The sequence below is a fragment of the Penicillium manginii genome (assembly GCF_028828005.1).
Source record: "Penicillium manginii strain IBT 31320 chromosome Unknown utg000004l:1.0-7231830.0:1.0-7236170.0, whole genome shotgun sequence".
Taxonomy (NCBI): Eukaryota; Fungi; Ascomycota; class Eurotiomycetes; order Eurotiales; family Aspergillaceae; genus Penicillium; species Penicillium manginii.
In genome coordinates, this window is record NW_026643105.1 from 965998 (window position 1) to 987687 (window position 21690).

Genomic DNA, 21690 nt, shown 5'->3' on the forward strand with positions numbered 1-21690 from the left:
TGCCGTTCCTGGCTCCACAACCTAGGGCTGAAGGATAGCCCAGGCTCCTCCTACTTCCCTATACACATCCTCGCCCGAGCACTCGCGGAAGAAACCAGCGTTGTAAGCAACAAAGGCCCTTTCCTTATTGAGAAAATTATTTGCAGTTGAAGGACCGCAACTTGAAAGCTAATTGATACAAACGCCGTGAATCAGTCTGAAAATCTACAGCCTTTTCCACACCAGCAGCCCTCGCAAATATGGTCTACACCATGGAAATAGACATCGATGGCGGCTGCAGAGGTAATGGAACACCGCATGCTATTGGAGCCGCTGCCGCCCATTTCAAGGTGATAGGCAGTCATTACGAGTCCTGGACGAAGCCGCTACCCTCACATCCTCGACCAACAAACCAACGTGCCGAGATGGAGGCCATCATCCTCGCACTGGACAGGGCCCTAGAGCTGTATGGAGAGCTTGTCAGACGCCCAGGGCTTGATGTGACGATTTACACCGATTCAACATACGCGGTTGACTGTATGACACGATGGATTCCCCAGTGGATCGATAATGGCTGGACCACTACTGGGCGCCGACCTGTTGCGAATAAAGATCTCCTGGAGCATGCGTGGTATCTGAATAACCAAGTAAGACTGGTTGGATGCGTGCAATATCTCTGGATTCCGAGGGAGCAAAATACTATTGCGGATAGACTGTGCAATGAGAACATGGACAATCAAGGACGAATGTGATTTGTCTCATCACCCCTACTAGGCTTTCGACTCAACAGCCAGATCACCGACCCATATGTCAACCACCCTCCTATCGTGCAGGCACGGCAAGTTTAATAGCTTTACACTGCTCCTCAGCCTAGGTTGTTTATGTTGCCTCCAACCAGAGTGCCTGCCAATTTTGGAAGCTCCGCCTCATCCTCAATCATATCATCAACCATGCCATCTGTACCAGGACAACCACGGCATTTGCGGCTCCATACGAATCAAGAGGAAATACTTCATAAGTAGATTCAAACATTGCAATTACCTTCCAAAGTTTTTACCAATGAAAAAGATATCTTTTTTAAGTTCACAAGAGCATAGTATAGAACATCAGTCAAATCTATTATGATAGGTAGCTGCATAAAGTACCCAGTGGACCTACATTGAACATAAATCGAACAGTTTTGCATGCAAACAAGAGAAAAAGGTGAACTTGGAGAAAAAGCACATTTTGCAAATACCGTGACCCATGAGATATCCCATCAACAGCAATACTAGCAGCAGTCAGGAGTAAAGTTTTCGAACATAGGTAGACAGATAGAAACTTGAAGAACTTGAAAGAAACCTTGAATAAAAAAGGGACACTGCTCCCTCCCGAATACATCAGTGTAAGGTAAATTTTGTAAAAAACAAACAAAAAAGGAGCCCCCCCGCTCATCTATTGCGTTGCGACGGCACCCCATCACATCACATCACCCCTCTTCTTTTGTCATCTCTTTACTCCCCGCAAGCAATGAAACATCATGCAGAGTATTTGCAAACTTCATCAGAACAACAGGGTGCATTTTCTTCTCTCTTTTCTTCTTCTCCTGGGATGGGATGGGAGTCAGGAAAGGGGTCAACGATAACAGCATTGTATGGTAATACACAGCAGAACACTTATGGTCTGGAAGGGTTGAAAATAAAAAAAAGGCAAAGAGAGAAAGAGGCGTCAAAGTATGACACAGAAAGAAGAAAGAAAAAGAAAAAAGAGTTCCAATCAAATCACTTAACGCCGTCGCCCATTTGAATAGTAGTAGAAACAAAACATATGAGCTCATTTCCATTAGCTGAGTCCACCATCCCCGTCGATTAATCGGAGACGCTCCTTAGTCGTCTTAGCGCGCTTGGTCGTGCCCTTCCCCGGTCCGCGACCACGACCTCGTTTCGCTGGTGTCGCTGACCCGGCGGCTGCAGGCGTATCCACGGTTTCGGACATGGGGGTTGCGGTCCCGGAGGGTTTGGCTGAGGCATCGTCGAAGTTACCCTCACCTGGGAGAAGAGTTAGTAAAGAGAAATAGAGAGAGGACTGAGAATGGGAGCAGTATGTGCGCTGTACTTACCTTCATGGTACATATCTTCCAGCGTAAGATCACGCTTCCGCTTCTGCGCCGCAGCGGCCTTTTTGTTGCCCTTGGCAGCGTTCTGAAGCTCACCACGCTCAATGGCCTCACGCTCTCTCTTTTCCAAAAGTTCTGCCTCGTCGTCGTCTGCAAGCCACATAGCAATGTCCTTTGTGCGGTTCTCGCGGGGTGCGCGAGTGTTGAAGTCCACACCACCGGATGCGCCACCAGTGATGACGACGCGTTGGACCTCTTCCTTTTGAAGAGCACGCTTGCGAATACGCTCTTCGATCGTGCCGCGGGTGATGAGGCGATATACGGTGACTTGGCGGGTCTGACCGAGACGATGGGCTCGGTCCATGGCTTGGGAGTCGATGGTAGGATTCCAGTCCGAATCGTAGAAGATGACGGTGTCGGCGGCTGTCAAGTTGATACCCAGACCACCGGCACGTGTAGACAAGAGGAAGACGAAGATCTCGGGGTTGGACTGGAAGTCGGCGACTGTGTCGCGACGATCCTCGAGCTTGGTGCTTCCGTCCAAACGACAGTACTTGTAGTTGCGGAAGGTGAGGTACTCTTCCATCAAATCGATCATGCGTGTCATCTGGAAGTACAGCAGAACACGGTGACCGCCAGGCTTGAGTTGGCGCAGAAGCTGATCCAGTTTGGCAAGCTTTCCAGAATCGGTGACGAAGCGGCGCATGGATGGGACTTCGATATTGGTGTAGCGGGCCTTGGCCGAGGTGGGTGGTGGCAGGATTGCCTGGTCGGAGTACGGAGTAGGGTCTAGTTGCTTCTCTAGGACCTGCTCATCCGCCTGCCGAGTAGTCTTGCCATACAACGCTTCTCGGATATCCATATTGAACAAGGCCTTCTCACTCTCCCGTTGGGCCTGCATACCTGAAGCGGAAAGCGAGATCGGGGGCGCAGACGCCTTAGGAACAGCAGATGGTTCGATGAGGTTCAGACCTTGGTCCTCGTAAGCCGTCCGGGAAACATTCATCAGATTGCGCATACGACCCTCGCTCGTAATGTCGCGTAGAGCCTGTCTATCGTTGCGGTCCACGATATTTAGCATGGAGTGTGGCAGCACTGAGTTGTCCGATGATCCATTCTCATCATTTTCATAGCTGACGGTCAGACGAGACAAACGATTGGGTCGACCATGACGGCTGGTTGCGCGCTCGAAGGGTCCCTGGCGAGCTAATTCGCTGGCTTCACCGGCAGAAGTGTCCACAAATCGTAAGAATGAGAAAGTACCATTTTCACGAGAACTGCGCTGAATGTTCTCCGGCGTCCAAATGTTCATCAGGTGGTATAAGTATTTACCTCGGAAACCGGCACGTTCATTACCAGGCCCGGGCATATCAACGCGGCCCTCTGGACCGCACAGAAGGCGCGGTAAATGGTACTCGATGCGGTTCCTGGTCGAATACTTCAAATCGACAAAATAGCCTTCACGAACGAAGGATGCGCACTCTCCAAATGCAGCAAGTGAGAAAGGTGACTTGGTCTCCGCACGTTCGAAGAGATCTGGGTGGTTGCAGACCTTTCGGAACTGCATGACCAAATTCATCAAGGTAGTACTGTCACTGTCGTCGCCAACAGCCGCCTTCTCGATAATATCAATGATGCTGACACGATTCCTCAGATTAGCGTAGATAGCGCGCTGGCGGTAGGTCAAGTCACAGAAGATATCCTTCTCAACCTTGTCGCCAAGCTCTTGCTGTACATTCTTCTTAACACGACGAAGCATGAAGGGCTTCAGGATCATGTGCAGACGCTTGAGTTGGTCCTCATTGAGCTTTGTGTTACTTTGAGCGTGAGACTCAATATCTTTGGAGAACCATTCGCTGAACTCGTCGTGGGAATCGAACAAGGTAGGCATGATGAAATGCAGTAAAGCCCACAACTCCTGCATGTTGTTTTGAATCGGGGTACCCGTCAACAGGAGACGGTTGCGACAGGAGAAACCCAACAAGTTCTTCCATCGAGAACTCTGTGAAGACTTGATAGCCTGGGCTTCATCAAGAATCATATACTGCCACTTGACTTTCTGGAAGTACTGGGCATCGAGAACAACAAGTTGGTAGGAGGTGACCAGCACATGGAATTCCGAGTCGCGGTTGTAGGTGATATGCTTGCGGTCCCAGAACTTTCGAAGAATTTTTCGGTCCTTCGCATTACCCCAATATGGCAGAACCTTGATGTTAGGCACAAACCTGGCGATTTCCTGCTGCCAATTGTGTAGGGTGGATGCCGGCGCAATGACCAGGAAAGGACCCCAGATGTTGTGGAACTCAGCTAAGTAGGCCATGACGGAGATAGACTGAATAGTCTTACCCAGACCCATCTCGTCAGCCAAGATTCCGTTGATACCTTGTTCATACAAGTTGACAAGCCAATTGAGACCCTTGAGTTGGTACTCCTTGAGCTGGGCATTCAGCATAGTAGGCTGAGAAATCGTAATATCACCAAGACTGGAAGGGTTCTGAAAGTTCAATTCACCCTCATCGAATTGGGCCATTTTAGAATCTCCTTCTTCATTGTTGAACGCACGAGCGCGGTCCTGGGCCTCCTGGACGGCATTTTGAGCATTGGCCATGGCGGCTTGTTGCAGGGCGGTCTCATCGTCGGCATCAAAGTCAAGGTCCTCAAAGTTGGTCACCTTGCTAGGATCGGCAGCGCCGGTGGGAAGTTCCTTGCCGTGATGGGTTGTTTCACCGGACCCAGCAACACCATCTCCTCCTTCCGCCTCCGCGGTCTTGATCTTCCGTCCAATAAAGTGAGAGTACAGTTCGGTTTGGGAGATAAGGAAATTAAGCTTGCGCTTCTGTCGGTTGGACTCTCGCTCAGCTTCAGCCTTCTTGGCAGATTCAAGCTCCTGCTTCTCTGCCAGACGGCGCAGGTCACGCTCCTCACGCTCGTTGCGTTTCCAGAAGGACATCATCTCACGCATAGTACGCTTGGCGCGGGCTTGAGTATCCTTGGTGCTCTTGTTCGTCCGCTCTTGCCACTTGCGGGACTGCTTGCTTGCTAGTTGTGCGGTCTTTCGTAAATTCTCCTGGCGAGTTGATAAAGACATTGTCTTGATACGATAGACCTTGGGGATATCCTTTCGGGCAATGTCACGCCAAATTTGTTCATAGATCTGGTTGTAGCCCTTGCTGTCGTAGTGCAACGGAACAGGAGTACCCTCCTTGGAGCGCCCGCCCTTCTTTGAATCGCGTGGAGTGTAGTAAAGAGATTCATCATCATAGCCGCCCAGATAAGCAGCTTCGGCAGCATCCTTTTCAGCCTGCTTCTGTTCCTTGGACTTCTTGGGGCGAGAACTGGCACCCGCACGTCCAGATCGACGTCTCGAGGGAGACGACCGACCGACGTGGAATGAGCTGGTGGTGCCGCCTTCGAGGTTGGGAGCGAGAGGGGTGACTTCGCCAAGTTCGTCTTGGGCGTTCCCGCCCTCCAGAGCGCGCTTCGTAGACTTGATTTTCTTTTGGGCTCGTTCGGCCTCGCGGAGAAACTTGGCCTTCTCCGTCGAATCTGAAGCGTTGTCTGCCTTGCGCTCGGCCTCGAGTTTCTTTTGCATCTCTAGACGCACGGTGTTTTCACGACGGCGCTTTCGCTGCATATCCTTTTTGCGCTCCTTCTCGTCTTGGACCTCCTTTTGTTGAACTTCAGCGATAACTTCTGGTTCGTTCGCGACGCGGAAACGCTCATTTCCGATAATAGCTTGCTTCTCGAACGATCGACCAAGGTCAATTAAGAACTCATTGCGGCGGCGCTTGCGTCGAAGATGCTCCGCACGGGCGCTGTCATTGGACCTCTTCAGACTCTTCTCCCGATAGTACTCAAGCTCCGCATCGAAACCAGAGCCCTCGACATCGCTTTTATCGGCATTTTCGATGTCAGCCATGGCTCGGTTCACCTGATCAGCATCAACGCCCGGCGGCAAGGGCTTCCGTGGGTGTGCACGATGAGTGGTCTCGGGATGATCGGACCCAGACTTGGTGATTCCGTTGGGAGCAAAAGGTCCTCGAGTATCCTTCGGTTGCACCGGGGTTCTGTCAGCCTTGTGAAGAAAAGTGCCTGGCGTGGGAGCGATTTCACGGGCCCGAGAGTCATTGTGTGGTGTTTGTGCAGCCGGAGCCGGGGTGGATGGCTGTGGGGACGGCTTTCGTGCGGGTTTGTCTTCGGAAGGACCAGAGAGGATGCTAGCAAAGGACATCGGATCGGATGCTCTCGTAGGCTTCTAAGATAGAGGCACAGGTCAGATAGCTGTTAGATGAAGTGAGATGGTGCAATTTCGAGACGTACCGTTTCTCGGGGCGGGGAGGGTCGTCGGGATTCCTGCGCCATCGAGGCTCCGTACCCTGCTCCGTTGCCTCTTACACGATAGGGAGATTCCGACTCGCGACTCGGTGATTGGGAGTGACCATCCGGACGGCCGGATGGATGTCCACGGGGCGTGGAGGGACCGTACGGCGAAGCGCCATTGCCCGGGTGTACCGAATTCGAAAGGGAATGCGGAGGCGGCAAAGAAGGGGCGCCGGCTGCAGAATGGGATTGATACTGCGCCGAGGGCTCTAGATGCGATGGATGCGCTGGGGGAGCGGCGCCATTCAAGGGTGGCGGGAGCGAGCCGGGCATGGGGGAAGACGCGTGCGAAAAGCGTGGACTGCGCGAGACGGAGGATGGAGGAAAAGCCGGGGGCGTCTGGGGTGGGTGCGAAGAGTATTGCTGCTGTCCTGATTGTTGCGGCTGTTCATTGTTCGGATAAAATGGGCGATTCTTGCTCGGAGACTCGTAGGCAGGGTAGCGTGGTTGCTGAGTCGGGGACTGGGCGTTGTACGGCGGAGCGCCTGTCATGATGGCCGCGTCCCCAGCGCCGGGCAAGCGCGGTAGATGTTATCTGGTCGAAAGGGAATGGAACAAGATGGAATTGGGTAGGATAGAGGTTAAACACGGCGGGTTGAGCCCATGGACAGGTGTCAAGGGGGGTGTTCGGAGATCTAGCGCGGACGCGACGTCAGCGAGATTGGATAAAGGTAGAGGTGCGGGGAGCAGGGAGGAAGAGGAGGACAGGGAGAGCAATAAATAGAGAAGGATGAGATGATCGTACCTTGTGGAATGATGGATTCGTTTGGTGGTGGGAAGATGCAGAAAGGAGGATCTTTGTGGCCGAGCAAGCAGAGAATGCGCGGCCGAGCTAGGCGAGGATGCAGGATGAAAGGGTAGGAAAGCAGTAAATGAAGGAAGAAGGGAGGGGGATGAGAAAGGGGGATGGTGATGATTGTGATGGTGATGATGAAGAGGAAGAAGGTGGGAGGGGGAACTGGGGGGGAACTGGGAAATGGTTCCGTTGAAGGGGGAGAAGGGGTGGGAGGAGAGAGCCAAAGCTGGTGGTCAAGTTGGCTCGGGTTGGATGCTTCAACTTAACATAGTCTCAAGGTGTGTACACCGGCGGGGGGGGAGAAATCTATTTCATTTTTAAGATGGTTTACTCGAGATACAATATTCAATTTTAGTTTGGGTGATTCTTTGTTCACTTTTTCGAAGATTAATCTCTTCGTTTCCTTCTTTTAACCCCCTGCCAATGTCTCTCGATGGCTGTTAATGCCGCCGCGATGCATCTCAGCGGAGGAGCAGACCGGGGTTATCATGGAGGTGCCAACTAGATGAACAAAAGAGTAGGCATCGCTTGGGGTTCCCTCTAGAAGTATGGATCACATTTTTCTTGATTATTCCGAGATATCCAAATCGCCGAGATCGCCTTCTGGTCCGGCTGAGAGAGTTGCCCATCCGAAGATTTCGTCGCGGCCGATCCCGTACCTCCGTAACCCACACAACCTGGCCTTTCCGACCCCAACGGAAGAAGTATGCACCACATCGGGCTTGATGCATACATTTTTTTTTTCATCCGGAGCAACAGGAAGAAAAAAGTTGATAATGGTGAGCGCTGTCCAGAATAGGAAAAAAAAAGATCCAGATCGTCTTGCTCAGAGCACGCACTGCCTCATCTCGCCAAGGCTACGACGAGCCACAGCTGACCCGGGCACAATCTAACCTTGTCAGGCGAGGCCAGTGCAGCCACGAAGATCAGGTGCAAGTCCGCCTGCTCTCTATGTAATCAACTCGAAGTCCGGCTGGGCTTCAGCCCCAAGTGAATAGTCGGTCCTCGCCTAGATCGACGTCGATCCCGGGCCGCGATTCCCGCAAGGTGCACGGTACCTGGGCTTACCATGCGTTGGGAAGACCGAGAAAGCAATGGTTAGCCATATAGTGATAGGTATATGTGGACTGCAGCTCCCCCAACCCATGTGCATCGTGTTCGCCTCGTTCGCCTTGTTCACTGCAAGTATGGCCTGATTGCGGAGTCGTTGCTCGGTTCGTGTGGGGAGGCGATGGTGACGTCCTCCACTCCCCGCATGATTCTGTTCATAGCATCAGTTCATTTCAATCCATTCGGGGTGTTCGGATCCAATGATGGAATGGAGGAATTCCGGTGGAAGAGTCTAGGCTTTTGCCTTATTCTGATTGACGCTGGCGTGGGTTGAAGATGAGACAGGGTTATACCTTTACCAAATATACTGGATTCAAACTGGAGCAAAGCCCGAGGACAAGGAATAGATGCAAATACCTGTTTTGGGGGATTACAGGTATCGTGAACCGCAGTGGCAAACCAGTCATTTCCCGTGGGATAGTCAATTGCCTAGGGGCAATCACGTAGAAGCATGAGTAAGATGGGAAGATGTGAAGTTCCCAATGGGTCCCAATGGGTCCCAATGGGTCCCAATGGGGATGTCAGGATGTCCAGGATGTCAGGAACGGAAGGAGCCATCATCGACCTTCGCACCTTCTGGTGGTACCACATTGCACCTTCCCCGTTTGCTTGCTTTAAGAATCCCCTCCCTCTCTTTCTCCTCTCCCTCTTTCTCTTTCTTTTCTCTTCTCCAACCTATCCCATCCCCTCTACAAAACACCAACCTCCCACTACTGATATCAATACATTTCCGAAATGACACTCCCCCGAAACCCAATGGGCCCAAGTGGTCGAAAAGAAAGGCGGTCCGCCAATCTACAAGCAAATCCCCGTCCCCAAACCAGGCCCCGACGAAGTCCTCGTGAAGATCAAGTACTCCGGCGTCTGCCACACCGACCTGCACGCCATGAAAGGTGACTGGCCACTGCCCCTCAAGATGCCCCTTGTCGGAGGCCACGAGGGAGCCGGAATTGTCGTTGCCAAAGGCGACATGGCTTCGGGCATTGAGATCGGCGATCACGCCGGTATCAAGTGGTTGAATGGCTCTTGCCTGGCATGCGAGTTCTGCAAAACCGCTGACGAACCACTCTGTGCTGAGCAGAAGTTGTCAGGTTACACCGTTGACGGCACTTTCCAGCAGTATGCTATTGGAAAAGCTGCGCATGTGATCAAACTGCCCAAGGACGTGGCTTTCGATGCCATTGCGCCGATTTTGTGCGCGGGTATCACTGTCTACAAGGGTCTGAAGGAGTCTGGTGCTCGTCCAGGCCAGACCATTGCTATTGTCGGTGCTGGTGGTGGCTTGGGCTCGTTGGCTCAGCAGTATGCCAAAGCTATGGGATTGCGGGTTATTGCTATTGATGGTGGTGATGAGAAGCGTTCTATGTGTGAGCAACTGGGTTCTGAGGTACGTCACAAAATCAAGCACGAATTGACTATTATGCTGGTGCAGAAGCTAACTAAAAGAAAATTAAAAAGGCCTACGTCGATTTCACAACTTCCAAAGATCTGGTCGCTGATGTCAAGGCTGTCACTCCCGAAGGTCTGGGTGCGCACGCTGTGCTTCTACTTGCTGCTTCCGAGAAGCCATTCCAACAGGCCGTTAGCTATGCTCGCCCCCGTGGCGCCATTGTTGCCATTGGTCTTCCCGCCAACGCCTTCCTCAAGGCTCCTGTTTTTGAGAGTGTCATCAAGATGATCAACATCAAGGGAAGCTATGTGGGTAACCGCCAGGATGGTGTTGAGGCTGTCGACTTCTTCACTCGCGGTCTGATCAAGGCACCTTTCAAGACTGCTTCATTGGAGGATCTTCCCAAAGTGTTTGAGCTGATGGGTAAGCGTCTCCATGAAAACAAAAAAAACATTACTGTATACTGACATGATATACAGAGCAAGGCAAGATCGCCGGACGCTACGTTCTCAAGATGCCGGAATAAACAGGTTAGGGATCTACAGAACTATGTAGATATCATGATGGATATTGCATGAAACAGCGAATACGATGTGTTTACGAAGCTACTAGCCACTGAGCCAAATAATGAGCAATGAATTTACCAGAATTGAAACCAAATATCTGACATTGGAGTAGCTGAATATATCCATGAGCGCGAGAAAGATCCCCAGTGCCACTAATCCTATAAGGTCTTAGGTTCCGAATCACCCTCTTCTTCGATTCGCTTTCCCTCATCTTCTGGCGCGACAGTTGTTTGTGGCCCCTTGAACGTCTTTCGAGCATGCAAAGCATAATAAAGGATTGCACCAATCCAGAGTGCACCGTTGATAACGACAGTATAATTCATAATTTCGGCTGCATCACTCATCAGCAAGCACAAAGCAACACAAGAAAGGAATAAAAGGGAAAGCAAAAGACTCACCGGATGGATTTGGCCCTTCAGTCGGAATCATGCACAAAACAATCGCAAAAGCCATATAAACAACCGCAACCCACGCAATCGGCTTGCTGAGGTATTTACCAGTGTAAAATTCACCCGGAACAAAGCGATCCTGGCCCCAGATCAATCGTGCCAGGATAGGTGTCAGCCAAGCGAGGTCATTTCCCGCGACGGCGAGAGAAAATAAAGCATTCGCGGCAGCGCTGTCAATGAGCGAGAGAAGTCCGATTATTGCGGCGGCTGTCACTACACCGCAAACCATTCGCACGGGTTGATAGCGCATGAGCCTATGCTGGCTGACTTTGCGGAAATATGTTGATAGAGGGAGTGCACCGTCACGGGCGAAGGCCCAGCTTTGACGGGAGGCAGCGAGGACCTGTTCGAGACGGAGCCCTTGTTAGACGGGTATATAATCGGATAGGTAATATAGTAGCCACTGGCACTAATAGGGCCAGAACTTACAATGCTAAGACCCATAAAGTATTGAACTATGGCATTAACAGCCATGAACCCGAGGGCGCCTTTCTTGCCCAGAGCATCGAAGTAGATCTACAAGTTTGTGGAAGTTAGTATCTATCCACACGCCAATCTTCCATGCATCTCAAGCTTATAATGCAGTGACAGAGAAGAACATACCTGAGCCATTGGCTGCCCAAACTTCGAATTCAAAATCCCCTCAATATCCGTGCTCATACAAGCCGCAATAACAGCCAAACTCAACCACCCGAGCACCCCACAAAGCCCCGCCGAAGAAATGATCCCCAGAGGTACAGCTCGCGCAGCATGTGTCGCCTCTTCACTCATATGAACGCACGAATCAAACGCGCCAATGGTCCAGATAGGCGACAACCACGCCATGATAAACGCCCAGCCCGTTGGCCAGGTGGTCAAGTTCTCGACCTGGCCGAAGACATACGAGCCTGAATTGATGGGGGGTGCGTTTTCGGATTTCCCGATCGGGAGAGCAATGACGGTTGCGACTACTAGGGCGACGTTTAAGAATATGCAGGCTGACTGGATCTTTGGCATTATCCTGCCGAAGAATATTGCTATGAAGCCGTGCGAGAAGACGGTTGCGGCGTATGTGCCGTAGATTATGGGACGGGTTGCGGACCAGCTTCCGTCTCGGGTTATGGATATCATTGAGAGGAGCATGTTGGCGAAGCCGTCTAGAGGAAAGAGGAAAATGGTGTTAGCTCGACGATGTTGCGCTTTGATTGTCCGATATGTCCTTCTCAAATGGGGAAGGAAATGAGGTTGGATTATAGGAATCGTAGAAGCTTGAATGAGATCGACCTTGGACGTACAGTCAATAGAGCAAATACCACCAATCAACCCAATGGTATTACTATAGCCAACTAGAAAGCTGAGTGGGTTCTTCCACTTCTCTGCTGCGTAGTAGTGTGTCCAGAAATAGAGACCGCCGGCAGTGGGCATGGCAGAAGCCATATCAGCCTGAAATAAACCCTTGTAAGCATAGTCACAATCGAGAACAGAAATACCACTATACATAATGCGAAAGGGCAAGAAGCTTGAAAACGTGGTAGCAACTTGAGAACTTACCATAGCCAAACTAACAATGAAAATAAAGAAACTCGCAACCAACCATCCCCAAACCATTCCCACTGGCCCAGCCGGCATAGAAAAGGATAATGTTGACGCGATAGACGGTAACAGTCCCATGATGCTGAATGCGACGGCAAAGATCTGGATCGTTGAATAGTGGCGTCGTAGTTCCTGCTTATACCCCAACGTGGCTGTGAATGAATTGGGTTAGCGAGTGGAATGATATAAAGAATTGTCCCGTGCAGTTTGTTATCCGATCGATAGGCGTAGTAACCTCCCAATATTCGGATCCTGAGCATCAAGAAGCAGGTCAACAAACCAAGCAATTCCATATCGCCCGTCTCGGCGGGTCCGTCATGTTCGACGCCATCACGAAGCGACTTTTTATCGCGTGAAGGCGATTTGATTAGATCAGCCATTTTGAAATTGAAGAAGCTGTCTTGGTGATCTTTGCTTCAATTTTGATGTAGAACTTAAAGAGATGAATTAAGGGATGGGTTATCGAGAGATTCAATTCCCGTCGGTGGATACAAATTCCAACCAGGGTACTCCGAGCCAAGGAGTGAGTAGCGTAGGACAAGGCGAGCGCATCCGTACAATAGCTACCTAGGTAGGTAGTACTAGTAGTATGGAGATCAAAACCACTGGCAACCAGGAGGACCACGGTCAAAACCAAGACTTTGCGGCGCACCCGGCATAATTTATGCTAATCCAACCCAATTTCTACATTGCGATAAGAGATCCAATCTGAATTCCCCGACACAAGAGAAAGGCTCGAACCTCGTCATCTTCTCCTCACTTCGGCACGCCGGCAAATCAAAGCTCTATCACTTTATCAAGACTCCCTGCCGTGGTAGGAATTGCCAGCCTCTGGTTGGAAGATGCCCAGGTGGGAAAGGGTCTGGGAATGCGGGGATATACTAGCTTTTAGTGGCTGTGTGGGACCCGAGTCTTGTACGAGGATTGGGTGTCATGTCATGTCAATCTTGTCCGATTACGGGTATCGGTATCGGCGGGGTATTGTCCGCTGATATTGGTACTTTTATTGCGCGACTCTCTGCCCGGGGCTGAAGAAATCATATGTCGCGATGGCGGGGAGATAGGAGTTGAGGTTGTGGTTGGTGGTGACGCAATAGAGCTTCGAGCCTCGGGATCGTCTGACCATGTAGACTTTCTATGCTCGATAAGGCCGTTAAGTCGTGTGTGGTTAGGTCTGGACCAGAAACGTTCGGAAAGCTGCAGGTTGTTGGTCATAGGAGTTTCTTGGTCTTCACGCCATCATCTCCCCTTTCCTTCATAGTCTTGATGATCTGCTCCAGAGTGTTCGGGGAGATGATTTCAAAGAGATCAAGACCAACGCAATACCAGAAGTAAAACTTTCCACCGGCTTCAAACAGGTAGGCATTATCTGTGCAATGACACATAATCGGACGGCCTCTTCCCAGATTCATCTCTTCGCACAGATGTTGGCCCATACTATCCTCCGCCTCCCAGTCCTCTAGGTGCTCGAGGTCCTCGGGCTTTGAGCCCCACCCGGACGGCGGGACATCCTAGAGTATTCATTGGCGTTAAATACAAGGTTTTCGCAGTGAAAGGCTTACCACGGTGGTCATGATGCTGGATTCGGAAATTCAATGGAGCTTTGGTGTCTCTGAAACGAGTTGGGATAAGTGAAGTGGTAGGTCAAAAATGATCAGGTGTGACGGGATTTCAAAGGAAGATCGGGGCCTGAGGCAGTAATCCGCTCCATGGGTGTTCCAATCGCTAGTGAGATAATATTTTGGTCAGGGTCAGTGATGTATGATCGATAAGGTTGTTAAGTCGTTCATGGGGAAATTAAATTTCATCCTAGGATACTCTAAATCTCCAAGTCAGATCTCCATATGCTTGACAAGGATACTAAGCTGCATAGTATTCTAAGGTTGTTATAAAATAAGCTGCTGATCACAGCGTGCCCATAAATGCAAGAAGCTCTCTTACGGCAAAGAGACCTGTAAAGTCAATGGCGAGAATGACAGGTTTAGGCGAGAGAGAAAGTGCTACCTTTCTTCCCAACTTCTTGCAGCCCCAGACAAACCTGTAATCACGGATCATCACTAGTAATCATTTTCCTCGTTTTGCTGAAGAAAACAAGAAATGCGAGAGACCACCTTAGGCACTACCTAAGTACTATCTCTACAAGAACTGCACATGACCGAAAGAAGCGAAAAATGAAATAGCTTAAATTACGGCTCGGCGGATGTTTTGCAACCAGGAAGAAATCATGATGCTCGCAATTTGAAACAAAGAATGGGGAGCCGGCAACTACAGTGGCATGTGATTCGTTGGAAGCTGGTAAGCAGCTAAAGACCAATCTGACCTGCAGGGTAGACAGAAGGAGGGGCTCAAAACTTTCCTCTTACGTTCAAATACATCACTGGAAATCAAATTCTCCAACAGTATCAAGCAGTGAAAGGCAGCGCCCCATGTTAATAGTGTAGCAGCTCGAATTTCCTTCAGATGATACAAATTGCTTCAAGATTTCCGTATCGGGCAATGAATTGCGGCTCGGTCATAACAAGGCTGAAAAATGAAACCTGGATTGGGGAGGAGATCACTGTGCTGGCTTATGATTGGTTGATAGCGAATAAGCAGCTAAATTTCTCCTTTCTAGCGCTGGGTTACTTGATAGGTACAAAATTGCATTGAGCAGGTTGGCATATCCAATTGATTGGCCGTACCTAGGTAGTAGGTGCCATTTATTGATCGAGCATGGGCAATAGGAGCCCGGATTTACAATTACCACCTGGCAGGGTTGATGTCGACCTATTTACTTAGATCCATCATATCTACTGCAACTTGGAGTTAGTAGAGGTCCGAATACTATGTACGTAGTGTGTGCTTATTACTATGCAACTACAGCCTCAGATCTCTAACCACTGTCTTATTCTTATCACATGGTACTACAGACAAGTCTTGGAAAATACACAGCTCTGGTGGACTGGAGATATAGCCCAGCCAGACACTCGACCATATAGTACAACTAGTAGTGGTAGAAGCAAAGGGCAGACGGCTAGCTACCAGGGCTATCCAGCTGCCCAGGTGTCTAGAGGGAACAGACCAAAAGAAAGAGAGAAAGCCAGACAAAGAAAGATGAGAACCTTGAAAAGAAAAAGAAAAGGCCACCAAAATAATGACCACCGGATTTCGGGAATACCACATACAAAGAAGAAAAAGAGAAACCTCAGTTACGGAAATGCAAGATCCAAAGCGGCAAGAAAATTGTCATGGGTAGGGGGTAACTTGAAGGTAGGAAGGCTAAATATACAATTCATCTTGTAAAACACACAACACTGATAGAGACCATGCACATGCAAGTCAAAGTCAAGTCAGGGCGGAAGGAAATGCGTTTCCAGGGTAATCATGTCATATCAAATCAAAATCAAAACTCAAACTCAACTCAAACAGCGCCAGGTCCGGGTCCCTTATGGTTGGACTGATCAAGTAGCAGCTTCGGCTTGATGTAATCCTCATCAAGCTGTCGGAACCACGCGGCGTGGTCGCCCGATGCACCGCCCTGCCACAGATCTCGGAGAGCGTCGCGCGCACTGAGTGTCGGTTCGCGACGGGCTGGGGATACGCTCGTCGATGTGCCTGGGTTTGGTGAGGGGGTGTGTGTACCAGTTCCAGCTGGGGTGGGGTGTGATGGAGATCGGCGCATACGGGACGAACTGCTTGCTGCGGGTGGTAGGTCGTCGTCAGAAGCGTTGTCAAGATCGAGGTCGAACTCATCTGGATGGGCGACGGAGTTGGAACGGTTCTGGCCGCTGGGCGGGAGTCCGAACTCGTCATCGCTGCCTCCAAGATCTGGGTCATTGACGCCGCCGTTGAGAAGGGTCGCTGTTGATGAGCGATCACGCTTTGAATGCGTGTCCTTTTGGCTGAATGCATTCGAGTACATCCGGGTGTGTCCCGGTGGACTCGGGCGCTGGTTATTACCGCTTGTATAGCTATCTGCGCGGCGGCCAAGACCGGCTCGCGAGTTATTGAGGCCGTCTAGGGGAATCGTGGAGTCGTGGCGGGGAGTGTATCCTAGAGCAGTGTCGGAGCGCTTATAGTATGTTCCTCCATGAGTGACTTCGATATCGAACTCGTCGTCTGAGTCGATTTCCTCGACCACACCGGTACGAATGCCCATGATTTCCAACATGCGAGCTGTGGTACCACCGAATATGATGACGGTCAACACGACAACCACCAAAACAGTGGCCCGCAGTGCAGGCGCGTTGACACCAGTGAGACCCGCAGCCAGCGCGACACCGACAGCACCACGCAGTCCAGCCCAGAAGAGCATGGCCTGGTAGGAGAAAGGCAGTTCGTCCGCAACCTCAATGCCGCGACGGCGAGCTCTATAACGAAGGAACCAATTGATAGCCTTGGAGAGCGGGAACACAGCCAGATAACGGGCCAGACAGATGCCGAAAACCGCAACAAGGATGAAGAGCGGGTTGAACTGCAGGTTGGACTCAACAAAAAGGTCCAGGCCTAGGTAAATAAAGATGAAATTCTCCGAAAGCTGCGCCATGACCTGGAACAGGTATTTAGTGGTCAACTGCGTACGGCGCGACATGTTATAGTAGGCGTAATGCTTGAGGGTGATACCACAGAATAGGAGTGACACAATGCCTAGAGTTGAAGGTTAGCTTACGATGCGACGAAAGCGAAACATGGAAAGAGACCCACCCGACATATGCACGCCGTTGGAAAAGAAATAACTGGCATAGGAGATAAGGATAATGAGGCAACTCTCGATCTTGGGCATACGGCGCACGAGAGTATACTTGAGACCAAGCGCCGTGACGATGCCGACAACGATTCCAATCAACATACTGCCAAAGAAGACAACCAAGAAGAGACCCGACGCCTCGAACAAATGTAAGAATGTCAGTGATCCAGCCTCGCTCTCGGCATACTTCTGCGCCGTCTCGAAAAGAACAATGGCAATGGCATCGTTCAGAATTGACTCGCCAAAAATGATGGTATATAGCTTCGGCTCGACCTTATAGAGGTTGAAGATGGCGAGGATGGTAACAGGATCCGTCGCGGAGAGCGTGGCGCCGACAGAGATCGCTTCGACGAATGAGATATTCAGCCCGCTTATCGGAATCCGTGTCCAAAGGTATAGAACCAAACCAAGCACGATGGCTGAGATAAACGTTCCCGCGAAAGCGAAGGTGAGGATGGTACCGATATGGCGGAAGAAATTCGCTTGGTGCAGCTCGTACCCGGAGGCGAGAATAATGGGAGGGAGGAGGAGGTTAAAGAAGAACTGGTAGTCGAAGGCGACACTGTCCTGGAGGTTGGATTTCGGGGTAAGGCGGATGATCAGACCAACGAACATGCCTAGGTTAGTGTTAGCCTGGGAAACCCCAATAAGACATGAAAGAAAGCGCGCAGGGGATCAAGGCGATTGACTCATTGCCAGTCTGTGTTGCCCTGGGCCTGCCGCTGTTATATCACATACCCGCAAAGATGGATAGCACGGTCTCGTGCACAGCTTGGATCTTCTTTTGCTGCAGGATATAGCTTGTAAAGAGGGCGAACATCAAGAGCATGATCATGATAAAGAGCGCCCAGGAGCTGGTAATCTCCTTCGAGCCCGCCTCGGGGGCATCTGTATTCCAAGCCACATGTCAGATCACCGCGTCGTGAAGGGGAGCTTTCTTGGTGGGGAAGGGAAGGGAGCCTAGGGTGTTAGATGCGTACCATCGGGATCAGTGTCTTCGGCCGCTCGCCCTGTAAGAAAGAAGAAGAGATTAGCATTTGCCAAAAGGGCCGACCCCGCGCCTTGATCTTCTGGGTGGTGCGTACTTATGAGGGCGAAGGCGGCATCGCCAAACAGTTGACTGGCCATCGCGACTCGATCAGCAATGCTCGAGGGCGGGTGTGTACACCTGGCAAGTAACTCTGACGAGAAAGAGCTAGGACCGGCTGCGCATAATCTAGCGACTGGTAGCTTGAGGGAGTGAGGGAGTGCCAGACGGAAATAGGGTTGGAAGGTTTGAGGTTCTTGGAGTTGCACCCGCCTGGAAGGGACGGGAGGGACACATCGACTGGAAGAGGTTTGGTATATGAAAGACGGGACAGATACGAGAGGGATCCTTTTAGCAGGGGCGGGCTTCGAGAAATGTGAGAGATGACAGGGCTGAGCGGTGTAATGAGACAGTATGGTCAGTGTATTTCGGTAATTAACACGTGGCCCACTTCCGCTGCCAAGACATAGTTGGGTTGCGGCTGGTTAAGGGGGGATCGACACTGCATGCAATAGCCATAGTCCAACCAAGTCTTCTTCAAGTTGCTATTTTGGTGCTTTTATTATATACGATATGTCCTGGTCGATTGAGACAGTTATATCCCAGTCAAGTTTTTAAGTGACCGAAAAGAAGAATAGAGTATTTTGAGCTGATCCCATGTCCGCGTGTCCTGACCCACTTCCTTCGTACTACATACATCGATACAATGTATACCCTTGTATTTTCTTTAGGGCGGAATCAATCCAATCATATTAGCTACTTGAGAAAGCCAAGTTTAACTTCGAGCGCACAAAATTATGCTGCAGGATCACCGTGTCCCCTCGGCTAGCTTCTTGGTCAACCATGCGGCACAGAGTGCAGCGACTCCGCCGAATCGTAGAACCCACCCCACACTATCATCCCACGGCTCACCTCGTGGTTTTTGAGCAGCTTTGAATATAGCGCTGCAGACGAGACTTGAGAATATCTGAGGGAACGAGATGGCCACATTGTGTAGACCTAAGATGATGCCGGCTTGAGCAGTATTTTCGTCTTCGGATGTAGACCCGAGTGGACCGTTTTCGAGATCGTGATCATGCTCACGGTCGTCGGTGTCTTCATTTTCGTGATCTTGATGATCATCTTCCCCAGGGACGGCTGCATATGACCCAGAACCATGAGCGGTTGAAGGAGTGCCCTGGGCTACATTGTGAGCTCCCGCCCCGCGATGCTTGCGACGATGCTGAATATCAATGAGGGCAACTTCATTGGAAATGAGGGAGAATGGTGCCCATAGCGTCACGGCCCAACAGATCCCAAGGAAGCCAATAATTACCGACCCTGCGGGATAATAGGAAACGAATATCGTGCTAAACGTGCACGCCGCGAACAAAAGGTGAGAAAAGAGCCATGTACGGCGGAGCGTCAATCCAGGGATCTGGAGACGAGCAAGCCATGTCGGCTTCCCCTCCGCAGGTCCTCTCTTGTGAGGCACTGCATCAAGAAGTGGCTCAGCTGCAGTGCTTGGAATTCCGGAAAATGATAGTCGACGGTGTTCAGCAGGCTCATCTGCATCCCCCTCCCCATTCGCAATGTCAATTGAACCCTCGTTATCGTCTTCAGCAGACCCCAATGTGGCCCCATAGGTAGGCACGACGAAAAGCGGAAGAAGAATGTTAGCAAGGAAGGAAATCACAGCATAAACAAGAAGCGCGAATGTCCCCATGCGGGTAGCTTCTTCCCAGGCCTCATCGATCTCACCCTCTGACATATTTGGATGATCTGCAAAAATTGGGTTCACGTAAAGCTGGCCGATGTATGTTGTCGAGTAGTACAGGAACGGAAACCAGCCCACCCAAGCAGCGACTTGCACCTTGCAGATCTGAGAAATCTGCGGTGGTAAATCGCGGATAGACTTGAATACATGGCGGAAGAAAGAGACTACACCCAGTCCGCTTGTACTGGGCGGGCCTTCCAGTCGGGGATCACGCTCTTTGATGTATATGCAGCTGGCGCCTAATGTGATGAAAAGAGAAACCGATGCAATGACGCAAAGGATTTGGAACTGCGTGTTTCCGAGAAATGATAGGTACCTCGGCAAGTCAGTGTAGCCGGAAATAAAGCCTAGGATGTTGCCGACGCCGGTTAGACGGCTAGCCCAGGCATTGGCTTGTTCTTGCTGATGGGCGGGACAGTTGTCGAGAATAAATGCTCGAATGCCAGCTTGCACTGTGAAAACAGATTATCAGATGCGTCGATGACGTCCGGGAATGAGCGAAGGGGAGAAGTACCCGTATTAATTGCAAAGTCAAGAGCAAACATGAACAGAGTTGCGACGATAATAATCATCGTCTTTGTCCCGTTCGAATCACGATCTGCGCCAAATATAGACAAGAAACCACCAACCATCTCTCGCGACCACGCAAGGGCAAGCAAGCATATGATAGTCGCCGCACCACCGAATACCATAAACGGCTTGCGTTTACCCCACGGGCTACGGCAGTTGTCACTGCGGATACCGATGTAAGGCTGAACCAAAGTCCCAGCTAGGGGACTCGCGATCCAAACAACGGCAAGGAGCGCTTTGCTCATACCCAGGGAGAGTAGAAAGGGCTGATCAGAAAAATGGCAGGTACTGTTAGCTGAGCCCTTGAATATGCTTCTACGGTAAAAACAATGGAGATGTTGAATCATGAAACTGTGGAAGGGGGAGAGGTCGAACTTACCGATCCATTCGAGAGCTCCACAGACCAGACAACCTGGAGCCTATATTGTGTTAGGAAGAAAAGAAGTCAAAAATAGAGAAACAGGGACGAGACTTGCCCACCAATAGATACCGTGAGTAAAAATAGGTACCATGCACTCTTAGAAGAATCATGAAAGGAGTCCTCATGCCTTCTCTCCGCGAAGGCGCCACCACTATCGCTTGCAGCACCAGTCCCATCTTCTCGCCTTCCCTCCATCATGAGGGGAATCCGACTTTCAGCTGACTTAGTAACTCGGGAATATCATGCACTCGTCTTAGTACAAGAGAGAGGAGTTGCGCTTGGGACAAGCCCTTCGGTAACACAAGATAAGATCAAAGGGCCCACAACAATGGCGGGAAAGTTACTAGCATATAGTTATGTATCGCAACAAGGGTCATTCAAAAGCGTCGTAGGCAAGCTCTTAGAATGAACGATCCGAGCCAAGCAACTGGTGATGGCTGACCAAATCGTACTAGATAGGGGTATGTGGCTGCTTCTGTGGTCTCTCCGCAAATCAAATCAGACCATCAATCGGGGGCCACGATGAGGCGTGTAGGTCATGCGGCCACGCCGGAACTGTGGGCACTGCGCGCTGTTTGCTAGGTGCGAGAAAAGAACGGTATACTCTATTGATACGCAGCGACAGCGGGATATGTTTACCGCTGTTTTCTGAGTTGACCAAGTCGTGGGGCTGAAGTGATCGGAATTGAGAGCTGCATATGTTGCTTGCTGGCGGCGTCAGCACACGTGACAATCACGTATTATGGTGATTGGCAGAACTAGAAATAGAGAACAACTAACTAGTCACTAATGTATGTACACCTAAGAACACCTAATAATACCGCATTTAGAGCAATTTTAATCAATTCAATTC

The 21690-nt window shown here is 50.6% G+C and overlaps 7 protein-coding genes across 7 annotated transcripts; 2 read left to right on the forward strand and 5 right to left on the reverse strand.

The window, feature by feature from the left end:
- Positions 1-239: 239 nt before the first annotated feature.
- N7533_004078 (uncharacterized protein) lies at positions 240-731 on the forward strand (the record flags this gene model as incomplete). The annotated part of the gene is made up of 1 exon (XM_057100728.1): positions 240-731. One exon carries the CDS (start codon positions 240-242, stop codon positions 729-731), a length of 492 nt encoding a protein of 163 aa, XP_056960358.1.
- Positions 732-1800: 1069 nt separating this feature from the next.
- ino80 (chromatin-remodeling ATPase INO80) lies at positions 1801-6946 on the reverse strand (the record flags this gene model as incomplete). Its single annotated transcript, XM_057100729.1, has 3 exons — positions 1801-2006; positions 2078-6329; positions 6395-6946. 3 exons carry the CDS (start codon positions 6944-6946, stop codon positions 1801-1803), a joined length of 5010 nt encoding a protein of 1669 aa, XP_056960359.1.
- Positions 6947-9246: 2300 nt separating this feature from the next.
- Positions 9247-10276, forward strand: N7533_004080 (zinc-dependent alcohol dehydrogenase; the record flags this gene model as incomplete). Its single annotated transcript, XM_057100730.1, has 3 exons — positions 9247-9747; positions 9819-10173; positions 10230-10276. 3 exons carry the CDS (start codon positions 9247-9249, stop codon positions 10274-10276), a joined length of 903 nt encoding a protein of 300 aa, XP_056960360.1.
- Positions 10277-10474: 198 nt separating this feature from the next.
- N7533_004081 (putative GABA permease) lies at positions 10475-12717 on the reverse strand (the record flags this gene model as incomplete). The annotated part of the gene is made up of 6 exons (XM_057100731.1): positions 10475-10647; positions 10715-11108; positions 11195-11281; positions 11369-12187; positions 12296-12489; positions 12618-12717. 6 exons carry the CDS (start codon positions 12715-12717, stop codon positions 10475-10477), a joined length of 1767 nt encoding a protein of 588 aa, XP_056960361.1.
- An 831-nt stretch (positions 12718-13548) lies between these two features.
- On the reverse strand, positions 13549-13911 carry N7533_004082 (uncharacterized protein; the record flags this gene model as incomplete). Its single annotated transcript, XM_057100732.1, has 2 exons — positions 13549-13848; positions 13900-13911. 2 exons carry the CDS (start codon positions 13909-13911, stop codon positions 13549-13551), a joined length of 312 nt encoding a protein of 103 aa, XP_056960362.1.
- A 1826-nt stretch (positions 13912-15737) lies between these two features.
- Positions 15738-18191, reverse strand: N7533_004083 (bifunctional K:H/Na:H antiporter NHX1; the record flags this gene model as incomplete). The annotated part of the gene is made up of 4 exons (XM_057100733.1): positions 15738-16963; positions 17021-17680; positions 17802-17951; positions 18044-18191. 4 exons carry the CDS (start codon positions 18189-18191, stop codon positions 15738-15740), a joined length of 2184 nt encoding a protein of 727 aa, XP_056960363.1.
- A 707-nt stretch (positions 18192-18898) lies between these two features.
- Positions 18899-21032, reverse strand: N7533_004084 (putative sucrose transporter; the record flags this gene model as incomplete). The annotated part of the gene is made up of 4 exons (XM_057100734.1): positions 18899-20298; positions 20361-20682; positions 20796-20835; positions 20878-21032. 4 exons carry the CDS (start codon positions 21030-21032, stop codon positions 18899-18901), a joined length of 1917 nt encoding a protein of 638 aa, XP_056960364.1.
- Between the last annotated feature and the right edge of the window lie 658 nt (positions 21033-21690).